The sequence below is a fragment of the Siphateles boraxobius genome, unplaced genomic scaffold, assembly GCF_051911475.1.
Source record: "Siphateles boraxobius isolate OS27281-9 unplaced genomic scaffold, OSU_SipBor_1 21, whole genome shotgun sequence".
NCBI classification, from domain to species: Eukaryota; Metazoa; Chordata; class Actinopteri; order Cypriniformes; family Leuciscidae; genus Siphateles; species Siphateles boraxobius.
This window is the reverse complement of record NW_027508822.1, coordinates 2915001-2936685: the sequence shown is the minus strand read 5'-3', so window position 1 is coordinate 2936685 and position 21685 is coordinate 2915001. Positions and strand designations below refer to the sequence as shown.

At 39.8% G+C, this 21685-nt stretch overlaps 1 protein-coding gene across 1 annotated transcript in view; it reads right to left on the bottom strand.

Annotated features, from left to right (window-relative positions):
• Positions 1–7618: 7618 nt before the first annotated feature.
• Positions 7619–21685, bottom strand: part of LOC143746119 (SLAM family member 5-like) — a 67155-nt gene continuing 53088 nt past the window's right edge. Inside the window, exons 2-3 of the mRNA XM_077237886.1 lie at positions 7819–8112; positions 7619–7734 (exon numbers count right to left, since the gene is read on the bottom strand). Of these exons, the coding sequence (XP_077094001.1) occupies positions 7619–7734; positions 7819–8112 (410 nt within the window). The remainder of the gene's footprint in view (positions 7735–7818; positions 8113–21685) is intronic.

The window sequence follows — 21685 nt, the reverse complement described above, 5'->3', positions numbered from 1 at the left end:
CCTATAAATAAAAAAGCTTAAAACCATTTATATTTTTTGTCGTCTTTTATTTAATGATAAGATACAATTCGTTAAAATTCCAGCCATGCTTTTCGATTAATAGCCGGTGACTTAAACACTGCGTCTTCGGACTCGGGTCGTGAATATCTTTGTGCTTTTTTAGGAGGTCTAACACGAGGTGTGTCGGGTTTGCTCTTTAGAGAGTCAATCGTGCGTCTGACCTGCTGATTCGACACTGTAGAAAAAGGGATGTTTAATTCGGCAAAAGCCTGAAGAAACTCCATCCATCCTAGAGGTCTCCGGTCATCGCGAATCTTTTGTGGGGCCGTCACATTTTTTAACAAATCAAGCATGTGTGAGCCCTGTATGGGCTTACCCCTAAACACAAACTCGCCCGATTCGTTCCAGGCGCAGAGTCCTTTAGCTTTAGACATCTTGTCTAATATGTATTTGCTGTTTTTCACACTTCTCGAAGGCACATTCTTCAGAACTTCATCCACCACTTTCACCCCACCACCACCATCATCAATGTCTTCAACGACGGGAGCAGCAGCAGCTGGTTGTTCATCTTTAGGCTCAGTATTGGGTAACGAAAGCGTTAAAACACTGTTCTCACGATCCCCTTGTCTAACGATGGTCAAAAACCTGGTCAGGGTATTTGAGTAAAGCTTGGCTTTTTCGTACGGATTCAAATCGACGCGGTGTAAAATGTTTCTTATGGCATCATCCAAATCGTTTTCCACACTCTGTTGAATGCTCTCACGAACATTTTCACTCTTGATCTTATCCAGTTGATGGTGCGGGACTAAATACATCTTCTCGGCGTACTCCATCCTAACGGTTGGCTATCAAGTTCGACAGAAATGGCAGAGCTATATTTAGGAGGGGTAGAAGAAACCCACCCTTCTGGTTGAAGACTCGTTTCTTGGCCGCTAGACCAATTTTTTTACTGGCCACACATTTAATTTCCGTTTTTCTCCTTTTCAGTTTTTGGTACTGTTGTCGAGTGACCGGGATCATACCGTAGAGGATGTTAAGCGCCACTTCACACAACGCTAAAATGAATTCGTCGGACGCCGATTGTAAAATAAGACGTCGTTGTTTAGGAGATGCTTTATGTAGGAGTTTCAACACCGGCAGATGTTTACAAAGTCTGGCTGACATGACGTTTTATCACGTTCTTCTTTTTTTCGGAATATAAACCACTTGACGGTCGGAAAGCAATCCTGTTCTGAGACGGTACTGTTCCGGAGTTTTAGCTTTATAGTCTATCATTAGGTAGCCGAAAGGTTGGTTGACCGCATCCTGATAATACTCCATAAAGTATTTTGTGTTCCCCGGGTACATTTGACGTGCTAGCAGCGCTACTTGATTGACGTCCCGAGGATTTTTAAACAGAATCATGTAATTGGCGTTTAAGCTGATGGACTTGCCCTGCACAAATAAATTTTGCACTATATAGGCGATGACGTTTCTGTGATGGACATACTGCGTAAAAAGGCGCTGGAGTTCCAGGCTGGTGCTAGCTTGCTGCATCAAATCATCCACAATGAGAAGATTTGCTTTATGAACGGGTAGTAAATCATCATCATTCAGACTCTCGGGTATTCCTTGTACAAATTTAATGTTATAAAATTTCAGTACATCATCGTACAAAAGTTGCCAGCAATCATACAACCATACAATGTTTTCAATTTTCTTTGAAATTATATTCAAACCTTTCTCCAACAAAAGTTTTACAAAATAAGACTTTCCAGAATTTCGCCATAACAGGATGTTATATCACAACGGTGCACTAGGGGGTGCAATTTCACCATAACATGACTGTTATAGTTCACCGGGAAAGCAGGTGGCGCAGGGGAGTTGGTTAGTTCCCGTATCGATAACATGGTGTTTAAGACAGTGACTAAAATAAGCTTTTTAGGTCTAAAAATAACATGGCAATATTTCAAAAGTAGATCGATCTGCCTTGTGAAACAGATACGGATCAAAACTAGTTTTGATACATGATGTCAGACATATTTAAGAGCAGTTAGCAACGTAGCACGCGCTGCTAAGCTAAACCATGCATTTCTAACAGGAGTGGTGCTAAGGCATGCCTAATAACCGGGAGCGCAGCGCTGTCTTAGTAAATAGATAACAAAACAACGCGATGGTAAAACGCAGATTTAATGCAAACAGAAATGATACATAGCAAAAACAGAATCACAGCATAGCTGCTAGCTAAGCAAAACACAGGACACTTCCTGTTAGAAAAGCCTAGTCTTTTCATAATAAAAGTCACTCAATGGTGAAAAAAACCATAGCATTATAATTTTAAAAGTTTTCTGAAAAAACATATACAGGCGAAACAGAATTGATATTGATCATAAAACAGTATGATAAGAAAAGACAGTGGATGCTACGTGGTTAGAATGACTGTCACAGGTGATGTTTTAAATAAAACATATTGCAGATAGAACATTTATATTAATGATGTTTTAAATCTTTCAGATGAAACAATGTAATAGTCACAAATGGTGTTTTAAATAAAACACTAACAGATAGAACTATCCTAACAAAACATTTATATCAATCTGTTCTACATCTAAATTTTCCAGATAAAACAATGCAATATCATAATGAATGAGTGTTTAAAACTGATAAACAGTTTTTTAAAAATTAAAAATAATTAAATAAAGGCAATAGCATATTGCATGATTAAAACACCATAGGAATGAGAACCACCACCTTAAAAATCATATTATTATAACGGATAAAACCCCATAGTCCAATGAAAGTTTAAAACAGTTTTTTAAAAATCGTAGTTTTATGATAAAAAATACCAACATCAACAGATAAACATTAAACAGATAGTATAATGGAGATTTGAGTTACAGTAGATAAACTTCAATAGCACAATGCATTCATGTTTAAAACAATAATGTATAAACAATCATATTAAACTAATACCCATATTGCATAGTGCAGATGATGGAACAAAATCATATTATTATAACAGATAAAATATTGAGAAAAGAAATACTCACAGTTTTGCATTTTGATGACAAGTAGAGATGATTGAGCTGAGTCAGGAAAATAAGTTTCTGATGATTTCTTGGCCTGAGGACTTCTGTATTTATATTTGGATATGGAGAAAAACAGTGTTCCGTGGCCACTAGATGGCGCCATTGCACCGCGCATGTGAGCGTCTTATCTGGCAACCCCGTCCCTGACCTAATTAACAGTCTCATACAGACAAAGCCTGTATTTCATGTCGAACAGACGCATCCCTAACTGGGTTAGGGCCAAAAAGATTATAATTGGAGAAACATTTCAGAGAGATCCGGCTCTAGCGTGTGATTTTTCTTCAGTTCTGTAAAAACATGTAAGATTATTTTATTTCATCTAAACAGACAGATAAGTGCACTCGGCGCATCCTTTTACTGCCTTGACAAAGACACACATACATAGACGCTCGCTCTCTATGTTTTTGAGACAGTGTGATATCATTCATACATTGGATTGATTGCAGTATTTTTGTGACTTCATTTTATTTAAACTTTTTGTGTGAGGTTTTATTTTATATTCTTTTAAAGATCAGATAAACTTTCACAATTTTTTCTTATCACTTTCACGGCTGACCCATTTATACATGCTGCTGCTCAGGAATGCAGGGGCGGTTACCAAAACACCAACTTCAAACAATCAAACTAACTGTCACCATCAAAGCCAATACATCTCAAACTAACTGTCACATCACTTTGTAACTGTAACATCAAAGCTTATGTTAACATCAAAGGCCAATACCTCCCTTTTCTTAATCAAATGAACTTCAAACGATCAAACTAACTGTCACACATCCATCATTTTGACAGAAGCTGTAATCGCAAGGGGCGGAACTAGATCAAAGGTCATCATCCATCATTTTGACAGAAGCTGTAACCGGATGGGGCGGAACTAGGTCAAAGGTAACAGGAAGGGACGGAACCGGAAGGGGCGGAACTAGGTCAAAGGTAACAGGAAGGGGAGGAACCGGAAGGGGCGGGACAAGGGGCTGGACATGAAGGGGAGGAACCGGAAGGGGCGGGGGAAGATCAAAGGAAAGCCACGCCCACCTGTCAATCAATCATTTTGACAGTTGCTATAGGTTATATACTACTTCTGACACATGATACATAATAAATAGAAATCTATTGGAAAAAGTAACTGGTGTAGCTTCTGTGATTCAACAATAATAGGGGGAAGCAAGATTTTCAGAATCTACAGAGACCATTGATTCCAAAGCTCGGATAGTTACAGTAGGTCTGCACAGCAAAAACTCCAGACACCTGATGTTAACTAGCAGAATCACCAAAAGAGAAAATCGATTTTTAAGCCACCATTATGGTGATCAGTGTTTGCTTTAGTTGGTCTCGTGGCTCTTAAACTGTTAACATTAGATTTTTTTTGGCTGTTGTATCAGGCTTATAACTGCCAGCTGATCAAAGATAAAAGACAAACTGATGATGTTGGTTATGTTTTGACATAATCATCACTTGACCTACATCTCGTTTAGAGAGTTTTTACCTTGTTGGTTACAGCAGCACTGTGGTTCTATAGCATATGATCTTCAGCATTTTCAATGTAATCCAAAATATTTCTTAAAAGTTGTTCTGATCAAAAGACTTTGAGAAAGTATTTTGTTTAGACACACTCATATCAATAATCAGCCTGTGAATCTCAACAATGGTGACAATAATAAAGAATGTTGCAGTGCATTCTGGGTGCCACCAATCAAAACTCATTCATGGTTCCCATCATGAATTGCGGTATGAATAAATTATGATCTGAAATGTTTTAGTAATTTCCTTTTCCTAATTGAATATTCTTTTTGTCACCATTGTTGAGATTCACACACTGAAGCTTGATGTCTGTGTGTGTTTCAACTTTTAAGAAATCCTTTGTATTATTTAGAAACCTCTGGATCTTGTGCTGTAGAATCACTGTAATTCTGCATTTTAAGTCAGAGATTAGGATCTAAATGAGTTTTGCAGGTCAAGTGATGATTACGTCAAAACATAACCAACACCAGATCACCTTTCTCTCACTCATATTTTAACACTCTTGAGTCTGGAGCCAAATAAATTCACAGGAGAGTTAATTTAACAATGGAGTTTTTGCTGTGTGGTCTCTCAAATTGCAGGACTCTTGTATTTTGTGGATGACAAAGTGTTCAACCTATGAGGCACCTGAAACTGTACCCACCTACAGCCATAAAAAGGACTCAGATGATTAAAAGGAAAGCCTGAATAATGTGACTAAAACATGTTGACTATGAAACATATGCATGAAATGAAATAGAAACTTTATTTTTCAGTGTAAATCACCTTCACATACACTACAACCAGCAAATAACTGAAGTTAAGTGAAGATTTTGTATAAACAAGACAAAACAAGCCAAACATGGCACAAAATACAGTAAGAGTGGTCTTCTTAAGTCAAGACATTAAAACTATGAAAAAACAGCAACCATTGATGAATCATTGATTCCATCATTGATGAATCTCTCACATTTAGTTAATTTAGAATTATTAGTCTCCAAGGTGTGTCTGTCCATCCCTCAGGTGAAGCAATAATAGCATGAAATTACTTCTTAATGTCTTAAAACCAAAGATTGGGCATTGATAGTAGAATGGTGTTGAATCCAATTGATTTTTGGTGCCTTGTTGAATATGCATGTTTGCATAACTTTGTATTATACACGACTCATAAGAAAATATATGTTGGTCAGTGTTGGGAGTAACGCGTTACAAAAGTAATGCATTACAGTAACATATTACGTTTTGCTGTAACGCAGTAGTGTAAGGCATTACTAATCAATTTTCAGTAATATTTTACTCGGTACATTTTCGGTAAGGCTTGCGTTACAACAGACTTTTAGTTTTAATTGTAAAACAAACAAACAAAACAAAAAACAGCAATACCGCCAGACATTAACGAATGAAAGATGCAAGTAGGCTAAATTACCTGTTCGTGATCAGTCAATAGCCGCGTGTGGTGTCCAAGTCTGTAATTAAAGACTAAATGGCAGCGTCTGATATATTTGTATAGCGATTTATTTTTTACAGGAGTGCCGTGAGGTATGATTTCGGCCTCTGTGCTCACGCTGGCCAGAGGAAAAGCGGCTAATGGTGAAGGTGGCATTAAGAAGATTCGCGAGATGGACGTATGCGCATTAGGCTATTCGTTCTGTGTTTTCTTTCTAAACAGTTAGTCTATGTTTATGTGGTATTTTTCATGTTTTCATCACGCAATCATGTTTTTGATGCCGTGGTGACGCGTTCATGTAAGGGCGGCGGCGCTGCTGCCAAATAAAGCACCTAAAAGCTGTCACAAAGAACCGGCAAAAGCAATGATTTTGAATATGTCAAATATAGCAAGGAGACATGTTGATTGTTTATTAATAAAGTCAGGATGAAGTTGACGATGCTGACTCGCGATCTTCGCAGTAGTGAATGCACCAGAGAGAAATGCACATTTCATTTCATAAGCAGAGAGCAGTCTGTTTTCTTTCGTTTGGAATTGTTCTGTTTACAAGTAGACATTTCAATATAGATATATTTTTCAGGCCCGTACAATTAATACAAAACGAAATTCACTTTAAAGAAAGGCTTCGTGTCTTCTGTGTAAGGTGTCTGTGAAAGTTTTAAAGCAGTCTTTTAGTGCCGCTTCAGAGCGGTCGCGTCCGTAACGGAGAACTGTCACGTCTGTAACATTGTTTTTTCCTCATAAATGCGAACACGAAAAATAAAATGAAATGAATATTTTATGTTCTGTGGAGAGCCAACCCTTCTTCATTAGATTTGCGCAGTGTAATTCACAGAATTACAACAACAAAAAATCGTTGCCTCCTAAAAGTTACAGATTTTTTTTGTCACACATGACTGTCGATTTCCCTAATATTAAATATAAAACGCATGTGTAGACTGATATTTTTCTAATGTCTGGACTCCTTTCTGGGAGGAGCCTATGGATAAACAGACGTTTCAATATTTTGGTATTAATGCATTTTCTGAGAATTTATATAATTATAGTATAAGTTTTGACTGCAAGTCTGCAAATGTCATGTCCATAACGCTGGAATTCCCAAATTTTAAATAATTTATCCTCAACTAGTTTTGTGGTGTAGGTCTACATATTTTATAATGTTAAGTTAACTTCAAATAATCCTAATAGTAATTTAAAGATGTGGTATCTGGACGGTATGGATAACGCTGGGAGTTGGAAGGGGTGTGTCGCCATTCTGCATCGTTACAGCCCTAGTCATTTTAGAATGTTAAGTTCTACTCCTGTATAGTTATTTTGGTGAAAGTAACTCAAAAGTAATACAGGAGTAATGTAACGCATTACAATTCTGAGACAGTAATATTGTAAGGTAATGAATTACTTCTAAATAACAGTAACAAGTAATATATAATGTATTACAGTTTGGAAGTAACTTGCACAACACTGATGTTGGTCCCTTATTTTATGTGACATCAAAATTCTAAGAGAGAGGTTTTTCAACCAGCTGTAATAGATTATTCCTACTTTCTGTGAGAACATACAGTATGATTTATCATCAAGGTCCTCGTGATGATATCTGTTCTCTCCTCTCCTACTTTGCATCTCTGGATCTGATGTCATAAACCACAAAAGCAACAGCAGCCACGCCAACCAGAGCAGCGATGACCAATTGGGTCACAGGTTCAGTAAAACCACAACAGTAGATTTCTAAAGGAAAAAAATAGAAATTAATTTACTGGAATTTATATTACTGTAGTTACCAAACAAACACTAATATCAACACTGACATACCTGGACATGGTTGACAGAATTGACTGATGTCCAGATGTTTGGTGTGGTTTCTGATGGGATTTTTGAGCACACAGGTGTAGGTATTTTTATCCTGATTTTCCACCTCCAGATGTAAAGAGATGCTGCTTCTGAGATCAGGCACACTGATGCTGGACAATAAACTGTTTTCTTTGTACCAGGAGAGAGTCACATGATTCACATTCAATACTGAACACAGCAATGAACAATTTGTTGATGACGATGATGAAGAACATTGTGAAGAGTCTCTGGTGATGGCAGGAACAGGCAGACGAGCTGGAGAATAAACAGAAATAATCACTTTTGGCTAATACACCAACTGTTAAAGTTAATGAGATAATTAAGTGATTAATTGAGTGATGATTGAGCATTATTGAAGACACCTAAAGCAGAATCACTGAAGGAGAAAATCTAAAATTTTAAGCCACCGTTATGGCGATCATTGTTTACTTTAGTTGGGCTCTTGACCCTTATATTATTAACTTTACATTTTGTTTGGCTGTTGTAGCTGAGTTATAACTGCCAGATGAACAAAGAAAAAAAGTGATTCAATGGTGTTGGGTATCTTATGACAATAATCATTTGAACTTTATGTTTGTGATTTATGCTGCTGGTTACAGTTATGCTGTAACCAGCAGCATATGCTGCTGGTTACAGTATGCTGGTTACAGTTATGCTGTAATGCTGTGATTCTGCATTAATATCCAGAATTTTAGATATAATATAAAGGATTTCTTAAAAGTTGTTTAAAATAAAGGTTTTCTTTTAGGCACACACAGAGCTCAAGATTCAATCAATGCATCTCTACAATGGTGACGAGCAGAATATTCAATTAGGAAAAGTAAATTACATAGAAAATTCAGATTATAATTTATTCATATCGCAATGCATGATGGGAGCCATTAATGAGTTGTGATTGGTGGCAGCCAGTGCAACATGCATTATTATTGTCACCATTGTTGAGATTCACAGGCTGATTATTGATGTCTGTGTTTCTAAATAAATTAATTGAAAGTGTTTTAATCAGAACAATATTTATTAAATATTTTGATTAAAAGAAAAATACTGATAATCATATGCTGTAGAATCATAAAGTTATTGCAAACAAGTTAAACCACACTATCTCATCAAGTTTCATTTTTCAGATCACAGGATGATTATGCCAAAACATAGCCTAACACTATCAGATTAGGGCTGGGCGATATATCGCACAATATTGTTATGCGCATCTCATCAGTAAAGCCGGTTCCTTGATTAGTAGTAAATCACCTTCACCTGCTTTCAGATGGAGCGGCATTTACTCTACAGCACAAACTCCAGTGTTAAATTAACACTCAAGAGTGTTGAAGTTAATGAGATAATTAAGTGATTAATTTAGTGATGTTTGAGCATTATTGAAGACACCTGATGTTAACAAGCAGAATCATTGAAGGAGAAAATCTCAAATTGTAAGCCACCGTTATGGCGATAAGTGTTTGCTTTAGTTTGGCTCTTAAACTTTATACAAGTTTAAACTTTAAACTATATACTTTAAATTTGTTTGTTTACTGTTATTTAATTAAAACAGTCAAGTGAACAAAGGCAAGTGTGATCTGATAGTGTTGATTATGTTCTGACATAATCATGCTTCATCTGAAAATGAAGCTTATTGAGATAATTTGGATTAATTTATTGGCAACTTTGTGTTTCTAGAACATATATGACTCCACTAAGTATGTTTCTTATAATCCAAAATAATTCATAAACATTTTTCTGATCAAAACACTTCCAAATGGATTTGTATAGAAACACAGACCTCAATAATCAGCCTGTGAATCTCAACAATGGTGACCATAATGAAAAATATATTGCAGTGAATGCCACCAATCACAATTCCTTAATGGCTCCCATCATTCATTGCGATATGAATAAATTATGATCTGAATTTTCTATTTAATTTACTTTTCCTAATTGAATATTCTGCTTGTCACCATTGTTGAGATGCATAGACTGAATCTTGAGGTCTGTGTGTGCCTCAAAGAAAGATTTATTTTTTATTTTTAGAAATCAACTTTTAAGAAATCTTTTATATTATATCACAGTTATCCTGTAACAAACAACATAAATCAAAAACATAAAGTTCAAATGATGATTGTCATAATGTAACCAACACCATCAGATCACTTTTTTCTTTGTTCATCTGGCAGTTATAACTCAGCTACATCAGCCAAACAAAATCTAAAGTTTATAATATAAGGGTCAAGAGCCCAACTAAAGCAACCAATGATCGCCATAACGGTGGCTTACAATTTCAGATTTTTTCCTTTGGTGATTCTTCAGGTGTCTTCAATAATGCTCAATCATCACTAAATTAATCACTTAATTATCTAATTACCTTCAACACTCTTGAGTGTGGACTCATATACACTGCCAGGAGTGTTAATTTAACACTGGAGTTTTTGCTGTATACAAAGAGCCGTAGTTAACTGACAAGCTGAGCCATATCACATTAATTATCGCTGGCGATACGTCCGCGAAATTGATGCGATATGGCTCAGCTTGTCAGTTAACTACGGCTCTTTGTAGTAAATGCCGCTCCATCTGAAAGCAGGTGAAGATGATTTACTACTAATCAAGGAACCGGCTTTACTGACGAGATGCGCATAACAATATCGTGCGATATATCGCCCAGCCCTAGTAGGGACATAGCCATGCCTTGGCTTGAGAATAATTTTGGAGTCATTAGGCCCAAACTCAATGCACGTAGCGCTCACAGAGAGCGCGTGTTGGTCACCCACTCGCTTGACTGAGGCGCTTGCCATCAGAAAGACGGTTTTAAACGAGAGATACCACAAATCCACGGTCTTTAGTGGTTCGAAGGGCTGGCCGTTCATAGCATCTAGGACCGTGGAGAGATCCCATACCGGGACCATAGGAGGTCTGGGAGGATTTAACCTCCTAGCCCCTCTCAGAAAGCGGATGATGAGATCATTCCTTTCCAAAGATTGGCCATGCACAGGTTTTGTAAACGCTGCTATGACTGCAACATACACTTTGAGCGTGGAGGGGGAGCAGAAGCTCTTGCAGGAAGGAGAGAATCTCCGTGACGCCACAGCATTGTGGGTCTACGTAATGGGCCGAGCACCAGCCGGAAAATATTGACCATTTTGAAGCATAGAGCCTTCTAGTAGACGGGGCTCTAGCCTGTGTGATCGTATTCAGCACTCCTACTGAGAGACCAGTGGGTACCCGTTGATGGCCCATGCATGCAGGGCCCATAAGTCGGGGCGCGGGTGCCAAATTACGCCCCTGGCCTGCGAGAGGAGATCTTTCCTCACTGGCACGGGCCAAGGGGCTGTGCTCGTTAACTGCATCAGCTCCGGGAACCATGTTTGGTTCCTCCAGAGCGGCGCTACGAGTAGCACCGAGCATTTCGTCTCCCTGATTCGCTCGATCACCTGTGGTAGCAGCGCTATCGGGGGAAACGCATAGAGCGGGCGGCTGGGCCAGCTGTGGGCCAGCGTGTCCCTGCCCTTTGAAAAGAATTTTGGGCAGTGCGCGTTCTCTGGTGACGCGAAGAGGTCGATCTCTGCTCTGCCAAATGTGTTCCACAGTAACTGGACTGTTTGAGGGTGCAGAGACCATTCCACTGGGGGAACGTTGTCTCTGGACAGCTTGTCCGGGCCCACATTTCGATGGCCCGGAACATGTGCTGCCCTTAGCGAGCGCAGGTTGTGCTGGGACCACACAAAGAGGTGTTTTGCCAACGCGTAGAGGATCCGTGATCTGAGACCGCCCTGGTGGTTTATGTAAGAAACCACCGTCATGTTGTCCGTGCGGACCAGGACGTTGTGGCCCTTTAAGAAGGGGAGAAAGTGCCCCAGCGCGTTCATGACTGCTTTCATCTCCAGACAGTTTATATGTAAGTTCCCCTCGCGGGCTGCCCACAGGCTGATAAATCGGCCTGCCCTCGTAGAGGGCTCCCCAACCTGAGTTGGAGGCATCTGTTGAGATTACTTTTAGGCTCGAGATCGCTCCCAGATCCACGCCTGACTGGCACCAGGGTTCCAGGGCTGTCACACAGCTCTGGGTAACCCTGAGGCGAATGCCCGCAGAGGGCCATGCCCGAAGCGGGACGCGCTTCTTCAACCAGTGCTGGAGAGGGCGCATGTATAGTAAGCCCAGTCGAAGCACTGCCGAGTCCGAGGCCATAAGGCCTAGCATCCTCTGAAAACTTTTGAGAGGATGCATACTGTTGGCCTTGAAAGAAGCCGCTGAGTGCTGAATCTGCCGAGCGCGCTGTGACGTTAGCCGCGCTGTCATTGACACAGAGTCTAAATCTGTTCCCAGAAAGGAAATCTGCTGGCTGAGAGACAGCGAACTCTTGGTCCAATTGACTTGGAGACCCAAACTTTGCAGGTGGCTGAGTAGTAAAGCCTTGTGTGCTATCAGCTCAGATTCTGACTGGGCCAGAATTAGCCAGTCGTCCAAATAGTTCAATATTCGCATTCCCTGCAGTCTCAGGCCCAGCCAGCACAGCCATGTGGGGCCCACATGGGTTTGACCTGGGCTATCTAACTGGGACCCAGCCAGTTTTGTCCATGGTTTCCATGTAGGCCCCACATGGGTTTGCCCAGATGAAATGAACACTGCTCAGTGTGCACACTACAGGCTGTTAAATTTAACACTGATCAATGTTGGAGTTAATGAGGTAATTAATTGATTGAATAATGCTTGAGCATGATTGATGAACACCTGCTGTTAACTAGGGCTGGGCGATATATCGCATGACATTGTTATGCGCATCTCGTCAGTAAAGCCGGTTCCTTGAATCGTCATCACCTGCTTTCAGATGGAGCGGCATTTACTACACAGCAAAAACTCCAGTGTTAAATTAACACTCAAGAGTGTTAAAGTTAATGAGATAATTAAGTGATTAATTTAGTGATGTTTGAGCATTATTGAAGACACCTGATGTTAACAAGCAGAATCACTGAAGAAAAGAGAAACACAAGAACTACTTCCAGCTAGGGCTGGGCGATACATCGGACGATATTGTTATGCGCATCTCGTCAGTAAAGCCGGTTCCTTGATTAGTAGTAAATAGCCATCACCTGCTTTCAGATGCAGCGGCATTTACTACAGAGAGCCGTAGTTAACTGACAAGCTGAGCCATATCGCATCAATATCGTGGACATACCGCCAGCGATAATTAATGCGATATGGCTCAGCTTGTCAGTTAACTACGGCTCTTTGTACACAACAAAAACTCCAGTGTTAAATTAACACTCCTGCAAGTGTATATGAGTCAAGTTAATGAGTCAAGTTAATGAGATAATTAAGTGATTAATTTAGTGATGATTGAGCATTATTGAAGACACCTGAAGAATCACTGAAGGAGAAAATCTCAAATTGTAAGCCAGCGTTTTGGCGATCACTGTTTACTTTAGTTGGTGTCTTGACCCTTATATTATTAACTTTATATTTTGATTGGCTGTTTTATCTGAGTTATAACTGCCAGGTGAACAAAGAAAATTATGACAATATATAATATATTGGTTTTATTATGACAATCATCATTTGAACTTTATGGTTTTGATTTTTGATTTATGTTTTGTTACAGCATAACTGTGAATCTGCATAAATATCCAGAATTCTATAAAATAAAGAATTTCTTAAAAGTAATTTTCTAAAAAGGTCTGTCTTTTAGGCCCACCCAGACTTCAAGATTCAGTCTATGCATCTCAACAATGGTGACGAGCAGAATATTCAATTAGGAAAAGTAAATTACATAGAAAATTCTGATCATAATTTATTCATATCGCAATGCATGATGGGAGCCATTAATGAGTTGTGATTGGTGGCAGCCACTGCAAAATGCTTTATTATTGTCACCATTGTTGAGATTCACAGGCTGATTATTGATGTCTGCGTTTCTAAATAAATTCATTTGAAAGTGTTTTGATCAGAACAATGTTTATTAAATATTTTCGATTATAAGAAATATACCTATACTCATATATGTCCTGAAATCACAAAGTTGTTGCCAATAAGTTAAACCAAACTGTCACAAATAAGATTTATTTTCAGACCACAGCATGATTATGCTAGAACATAACCAACACTATCAGATGACACAGTTTTCTTTGTTCATTTGACTGTTATAATTAAATAACAGCAGACAAACAAATTTAAAGTGAATGTTTAAAGGTTAAGAGCCCAACTAAAGCAAACACTTATCGCCATAACGGTGGCTTACAATTTGTGATTTTCGCCTTCAATGATTCTGCTTGTTAACATCAGGTGTCTTCAATAATGCTCAAACATCACTAAATTAATCACTTAATTATCTCATTAACTTTAACACTCTTGAGTGTTAATTTAACACTGGAGTTTGTGCTGTAGAGTAAATGCCGCTCCATCTGAAAGCAGGTGAAGGTGATTTACTACTAATCAAGGAACCGGCTTTACTGACGAGATGCTCATAACAATATCGTGCGATATATCGCCCAGCCCTATGAGAGAGTGAGACGAGCTGTCTTGAATGGCAGTTCGGCCGCAGCGGGACTTAGCCATTTTCGCTTTCTCTGCAATGTCAGGAAGACTTAGAAGGCTCGGGTTTCAGCGCTATCTTGGGCCTGGGTCCCCGGCGGGGAGGCAGCCTGTGGCGGCTCGAGGAGCGCGAGCGCTGCTGGGAATCCCCCGTACCGCGATGCTGCGAGGCTGGCGGCGCTGAATTCCGGTTAGGCGGCTGCTTTATAGCGCGACCTGTTGCGGAACTAGAGTGTCTAGGGATAAAATGTTGCATAGCCTGCAACGTTTTCTGGACTTCAGAGAACCGTTCGGTGAAGCCCTTGACCGCCGGGCCGAAGAGACCGCAAGGGGACACAGGAGCGTTGAGAAAAGTGGCTCTGTCGGACTCCTTCATGTCGGACAATGTCAGCCATAAGTGCCTCTCGGTAACAGTGAGGGATGCCATGGTCCTTCTGATGGCATGTGCAGCGGACTTGGTGGCTCGTAGTGCTAAGTCCGTCGCGTTCCTGAGGTCTGTGAAGCTTTCAGGATTCGTCCATAGTACGGAGAAGGTTGGCCTGATAACTTTGCAACACAGCCATAGAGTGAAGCCCTGAGGCGGCTTGACTGGCGGCGGTGTATGCCCGACCGATGAGAGCCGAAGTGGTTCTGCAGGCTTTCGAGGGCAAAGATGGCTTGGACTGCCATCCCGCGGAGGGCGGGCACAGATGTGCGGCTACAGGTTCCTCGACCGGAGGAATGGAGAGGTAGCCCTTGTCCTTCGCGCTGTCAACAGCGGAGAGCATCAAAGAGACAGAAGATCTCAGCCTAGCTTCCAACTTTTAGATAACTCCTCTTGGAGTTCCGGCAGGAAGGGAGCGGGCCTTGAACACAATCAAAGGAAGCAATATAAAGGATATGGGCGCCGGATAGCGCAGCAGGAACGGCGATGAAGCGACGAGAAGAGTCGGCTTCTGTGTCTGCGAGGCAGATGGCTCGTCCCGCTGAAGGCTCGTCGACGGCGCAGAGTTCTGAGAGTTCTTCGCTGAAGAGGTGAAAAATCAAAGAACACCCTATCTGGACTCGGCTTATATAGAGATAAGCCACGCCCATTCTGGCGGGACGTGACGCGCAAGGGCACTCGCGACCTCATCGGTGCTTACGTCACGAATAGTCCATCGATAGGCTGCAGCAGTTGCCGCAGAGCAACCAATAGGCGCGCGAGCTGCATCGCCTAGGTCTGCTCCGTGCAGCAATGCGTTTTAAATTTTGCAAAAGTTAAGTAAAAGTTAAGTATAATTTTTTGGCTTCAGTATTCTCGGGAAAAGGAGGTTTTCCAGTAGCGTAAGCTAGCTTATGCAACACGAGAGTACTCTCGTAAGAGAACTGACATATTTCATGGTATTGTGTCATGCAAGGTCTTTATTGCAAAATCTAGAGAAATGTGCGAGGTGGCCAGCGGGGTAAGTTGAGACACACGTGTATCTGTACCCGCAATAGAGTTCTATTATGAAACACACTGTTTAGTTGTTTTTAAACATTTTGCCTTATGTAAACATATACTGTTATTTATTGCAATTTTTTTTCATTTAATTACTATTACTATTGCTATTTATTATTTATTTTTTTAATTTTGGGCTATGGTAAATAGAATGCATTTATATAGCACTTTCACAGACCCAATGGCCACCAAAGCACTTTACACGTTGCCTCACATTCACCCACTCATTCATACACCGACGGCATCAGCCATGCAAGGCGCCATCCAGCTCGTCGGGAGCAGCTGGGGTTAGATGTCTTGCTCATGGACACCTCGACACTTGGTCAGGTGGAACCGGTGATCAAACCACCAACCTTTCGGTTTGTAGACAACCTACATGAACCACTGAGCCACTGCCACCCCAAGTCTAGTAGTCCTATTGAAGGTTCCATGTTAGGTCTACTCAAAAATAATGACATGTAATATAAATTGAAAATAAAAATAAATAAATAGCAATAGTAATTAAATGATTTTTTTTATGTTTAAGGCAAAATGTTTCAAATCTGTCTGAACTGATTCCCTAGCTGTCTTTTCACTTTTCCTTTCTTCATAATTTTGTTACAGTTATAAGGTTTAGCAAATGTTTGTTTATTTTGTTAGCTTTTATTCACATCTCATTTAGCCTACATGCAAACATACAAAATATTTAGGCCTACATAGTAAACTCCTCAGATGCAGATGTTTTCACTCGAGGATATCATTGTTCGTTTCCACGGCAACATTGAACTTCAGTGCTTCTCACAGCTTCTCATACACTCTAAAAAGAGATGTGTTAAAAATGACACATGTTGTGTAGATTTTAACACATGTAGTGTGTGTGCTCATGCAGGGACAACACATGTTGTGTAGATTTTAACACATGTTGTGTAGATTTTAACACATGTAGTGTGTGTGCTCAGGGACAACACATGTTGTGTAGATTTTAACACATGTAGTGTGTGCGCTCAGGGACAACACATGTTGTTTAGATTTTAACACATGTAGTGTGTGTGCTCAGGGACAACACATGTTGTTTAGATTTTAACCAGGGCTAACAACTCTCACGCATTGAGCGTGAGACTCACGCAGTTGACCCAATTCTCTCACGGCTCTCACGCCACACCCCCGATTTCTCACGCTGAAGTGTCAACCCGGTCGGTCAAATGCCTGAAAGATGAGACTATCTATATATCTGTTGAGCCACTCGTGACCGAGTCCCGTAATCTATCTAGAGCGAGCGTGCATGCGAGACAGATATTGTGCTTCAAACCGCGCACGCGCGCACGGCAGAGAGGTAAGCGAGCGAGAGACCTTGCGTGTGCAGACAGCAACCCCCCCGCCTGTTGGAGAAGATTCACACCAAGCTAAACTCAAAAGTTGGCAGCTCTGTTTTAACACATGTAGTGTGTGTGCTCAGGGACAACACGTGTTGTGTCAAATTTAACACACAACCTGTGTTGTTTCTTAACACATCTCTGTGTTTATAAGGACTACACGTCTTGTGTTACCTTTAACACAACTAATGTGTTATTCCTCTTAAACAGAAGTGTGTTGAAACTTTTTACACACTAATGTGTTATAGTTACACAACTTGTCAGATATGTGTCAAATGTTACTGTAGTCTGTGTGTATTTGCCAGAGTTACTTCCTGTGTTTTTACAACTGAGTGTTTGGATGAACACTGACACGTATTGTTAACTTGTGTTTATGTAGTCCAGTGATGTTTAATAAAGAGTTTGTTTGAACATTTGGATGTTTTAGACATCATGAATCTACATAGACAAGCTCTTATTGAGAATTAACAGAGGTTTGATGTTTCATTGAATGTTTTATTTGAAGTCACCAGTATCGTAATTAATGGCTCCTTTATTTGAGCTCTTGACCCTTTACTATTTTTATAGTTTTTCTCTGGCAGCTGTAACTGCATTTTAATCAAATACATCTGTTATGGTGAGAGAAAAAATGGCCAGATGGTTCTTGTTGATGTCATAATCAGAAAGTACTGATCTGAGCAAGTTTATGAGAATATGGATGGTGTCCATTTATATTATTTATATGCTGTTAGTTTTAACGGTCTTGTGAAACTACATCAAGCTATCTAAAAGTGCAGAATGACTTCTTAAAAATTAAAGTTCAGAAAGATTTGAGCTGCGGCAGAAACTAGTCAAACACAGATACCAAGAATCAGCATATGAATCATAACAATGGTGACAAAAACGAAAAGCTTCATGCCGCAATGCATGCTGGGAGTCATGGATGAGCTTTACTATGGTAGCACCCAGCATGCACTGCGACATGAAGCTTTGTCACCATTGTTGAGATTCATACGCTGATTCTCGATGTCTGTATTTGACTAACTTCTGCTGCAGCTTAAAACTTTCTGAAAACATATTTTTTAAAGAATTATAGGATAAGGTAGCATAGACTGTAAGATCCTGTAAGCACTACAGGTATTTAAAATCTAACTATAAGCGAATAGCAACATGCTAACTTGCTAAACCTTTTAAAAGTCATCCTTTTGATATTAAACTCTTGCTATGTTTAACGAAATTACATGATGATAACATTACCATCTAATTACACAGATACAGCAACAGAGAAACTATTGTTTAAGACTGAAGGGTCAAGAGCCCAAATAAAGCTGACACTAATCACGATTCTGGTGACTTCAAATGAAACATTCAATGAATCGTCAACACAAAACCTGGTAATTCTCAATAAGAGCTTCTGTAGACGTCTGACAAAAATAAATAGTTTGTTATAATAAATTGGTTATTAATAAGTTTTTATGAATTAATTTGATTTATTTATTTTAGTGTATTGTTTTATTTATTTTAGAGTTTGTTATGGGATACCATATAAAATATAGCTATGTAACCCACTTGAAAATAGCCTACTAGCAGGATTACGTTATTCTAGTTTAATATCTGATTTCTTGATTACTTTTAGTTATATTTTCCCTGCACACCGTATTTGTCCAGTAGATGGCAGTGGTGGCGCTGCATAGAGAGGAAAACTGCTACACTGATTCTCGGAGAAGAATACAAAAATCGCGAACAGCAGAACGATAGAGCTGAAGCCCTATTTTGATTTTCCATACTGAGTAATAAAGTTAAAAAATATAACATTTAAGAGCTAGTTAAAAGGGTTTTCCCACCATACCCACTTCTAAGGCGGAAATAACAGAGCAAAGGTTTGAAATTACGACAAGGAGTTTACTTTATGATTTTTTCTCCGGTGAGTGTTTTACACGTGTTCGTCATTTGTGTTACTAGCAGACATGGTGTGATAGATGTGATTAATGAGTTAAGCACGTAAAAGTTATCTTTATTTTTCTATTTTGCTGTAACTCAGTTGTTTAATGCATTGTGTGAAAATGTATTGATGAGATATGTAATGCATAAGCTAAAAAAAAAAAAAACAATCGGAGTTGAACGTGAGTTTAATGATTTGAAGTGCTATTTCATGCTATGTTGAACACTGAAGTCACGTGATATGCTAGTGCTTGAGTTTCATGTATGTAGTGAATGTATAGATTGAGAATAAGAATTTAAGCTACTACAGTTCGTTAATATGAGTTAAATTTCCAGATCTAGTCAAATTTATCGAGAGAGTCAGGGCTGCCAACTTTTGAGTTTAGCTTGGCGTGAGACTACTCCAACGGGGGGGGTGGGGGGGGTGGGGGGTGGTCTGCACACGCAAGGTCTCTCGCTCGCTTACCTCTGCCGTGCGCGCGGTTTGGAGCACAATATCTTTACTCTAGATTACGGGATATTTAACTAATTTGCAGTATAACTAGTCGATCGCGAGTGGCTCAACAGGTAGATATATAGATAAACTCATCTTTCAGGCATTTTACCTACCGGGTTGACACTTAAGCGTGAGAAATCGGGGGTGTGGCGTGAGAGCGTGAGAATTGGGTCAATTGCGTGTGTCTCACGCTCAATGCGTGAGAGTTGGCAGCCCTGAGAGTAATTGAATGTTGCCCTGCTATGTAGGTTGGTTTTTTTTGGATGCATGAATCGAGAGGGAGTTCCGTTGGACGAATTCACCATCGGACACAGGCAGAAGAGCAGAGGGCACGAATGACCATCTTGCCTGCAACACGAACTGCTTCTACTCACCATTTCTTCATTGCATCGTACAGATAAGCGCGAGATCTCACCCCACTTAAAAAAAAAAAAAAAAACATTACCCGGGTAGATGGACTTTGGTTTATTCTTTTGAGGTTATTTAATCAGAGCTCTGAGTTTATTTTATTTCATATTTTCCCAACTTGTGTGAAAAAAAAGTTGAAACTAAGAGAAACACTGATTTTCACAACTAAAAGGACATTACAAAGAAAAGATAAACAAGGTCATACTGGTTGATATTTGATGTTCAATAAATGCCGGCTATATGTTCTGAGTAAACTATTTTGGTACTTTCATTTGCCTACTCCTCTTGTGAAAAGTTCCTTAGAAAGGTAGCACGTCACTCTACATTATAAGTGCCCCTTACACCTATAATTATATTCATAAACACAAACTTCCCTCCACCCAGTGCTATTCTATCCAGTTACATTTTAACACAACATGTGTCAAAATACCATCAACACATGATGTGTGTTGTTTTTTAACACATCTCTTTTTAGAGTGTACCCTTATGGTGCGTTCGCACCGGACGCGAATAGAGCGTCTAGCGCGAGTGATTTCAACGTTAAGTCAATGCAAAGACACGTTACGCACGTAAAAAATTCCTGCGGCGCGAATGAGGCGTAGAGCGCGGCGCGGTAGACGCAAATTCGCCTCATTTAAGCGTCAAGTTTGCACAAATGGTGCAGATAGCGCGAATTGAGCGTCTGGCGCGTTACGCTCGAATGATTTATTTAGTGCTTTTTGTGCATTCACGCGTTTGACGCGAATTCGCGTCTGCTGCCCGAGTTGAAAAATCTGAACTTCTGCGTCAATTCATGCCGCGTTAACCAATCAGGAGCCAGCTTGCTGCTGTCACGTGGTGAAGTAAATATTTTATCACATAAAAACTTGATTTTAATATTTGAGACATAAATTTTGTATGCTATTTATTCCATATCTAATCTAGATTATATGAAACATTATTATTATTCTAATGTAAAGAGAACCAACATACTTTAGTGCAAGAACATAGTTCGTGTCTGGACAGTGTTGTGTGAGGGAAAACAATCACAGGACAGTTTAATCACTTTTGTAGTAGCCTACACAGCAAAATCCCCAGTGTTAAATTAAAACTCTCAGGCCCAGTTTCACAGACAAGGCTTAGATTAAGCCAGGATTAGGCCTTAATTCAATTAAGACATTTAAGTGGCTTTTATATACGTGCCTTAGAAAAATATATTACTTGTGTGCATATTGAGACAAACCAATGGCACTGACATATTTTAAGATATGTCCGTGCAGGTTTCTTTCAGTTATATCGGCTCAAACATCCATTTTAGTCTGGGACTATCTTAAGCCCTGTCTGTGAAACCGGCCATCAGTGTTTATATGAGTCCACACTCAGAGTGTTATAAGTAACCCTGAAGCAGTGTTAAAGTTAATGAGATAATTAAGTGAATAATTGAGTGATGATTGAGCATTATTGAAGACATCTGATATTAACAAGCAGAATCACTGAAGGAGAAAATTAATGTAAAATATAGCTGCGAGCAGCGATTGCGGGCCCAAGCCGGTGGCACCGCAACCCCGGTTCCTTTAGTTACCTAAAGGCACCGGGGTGGCGGTGCCGCAGGCTTTGGCCCTTCATCGCTGCTCGCAGCTATATATATATATATATATATATATATATATATATATATAAAGAAGCCGGTGGCACCGCCAC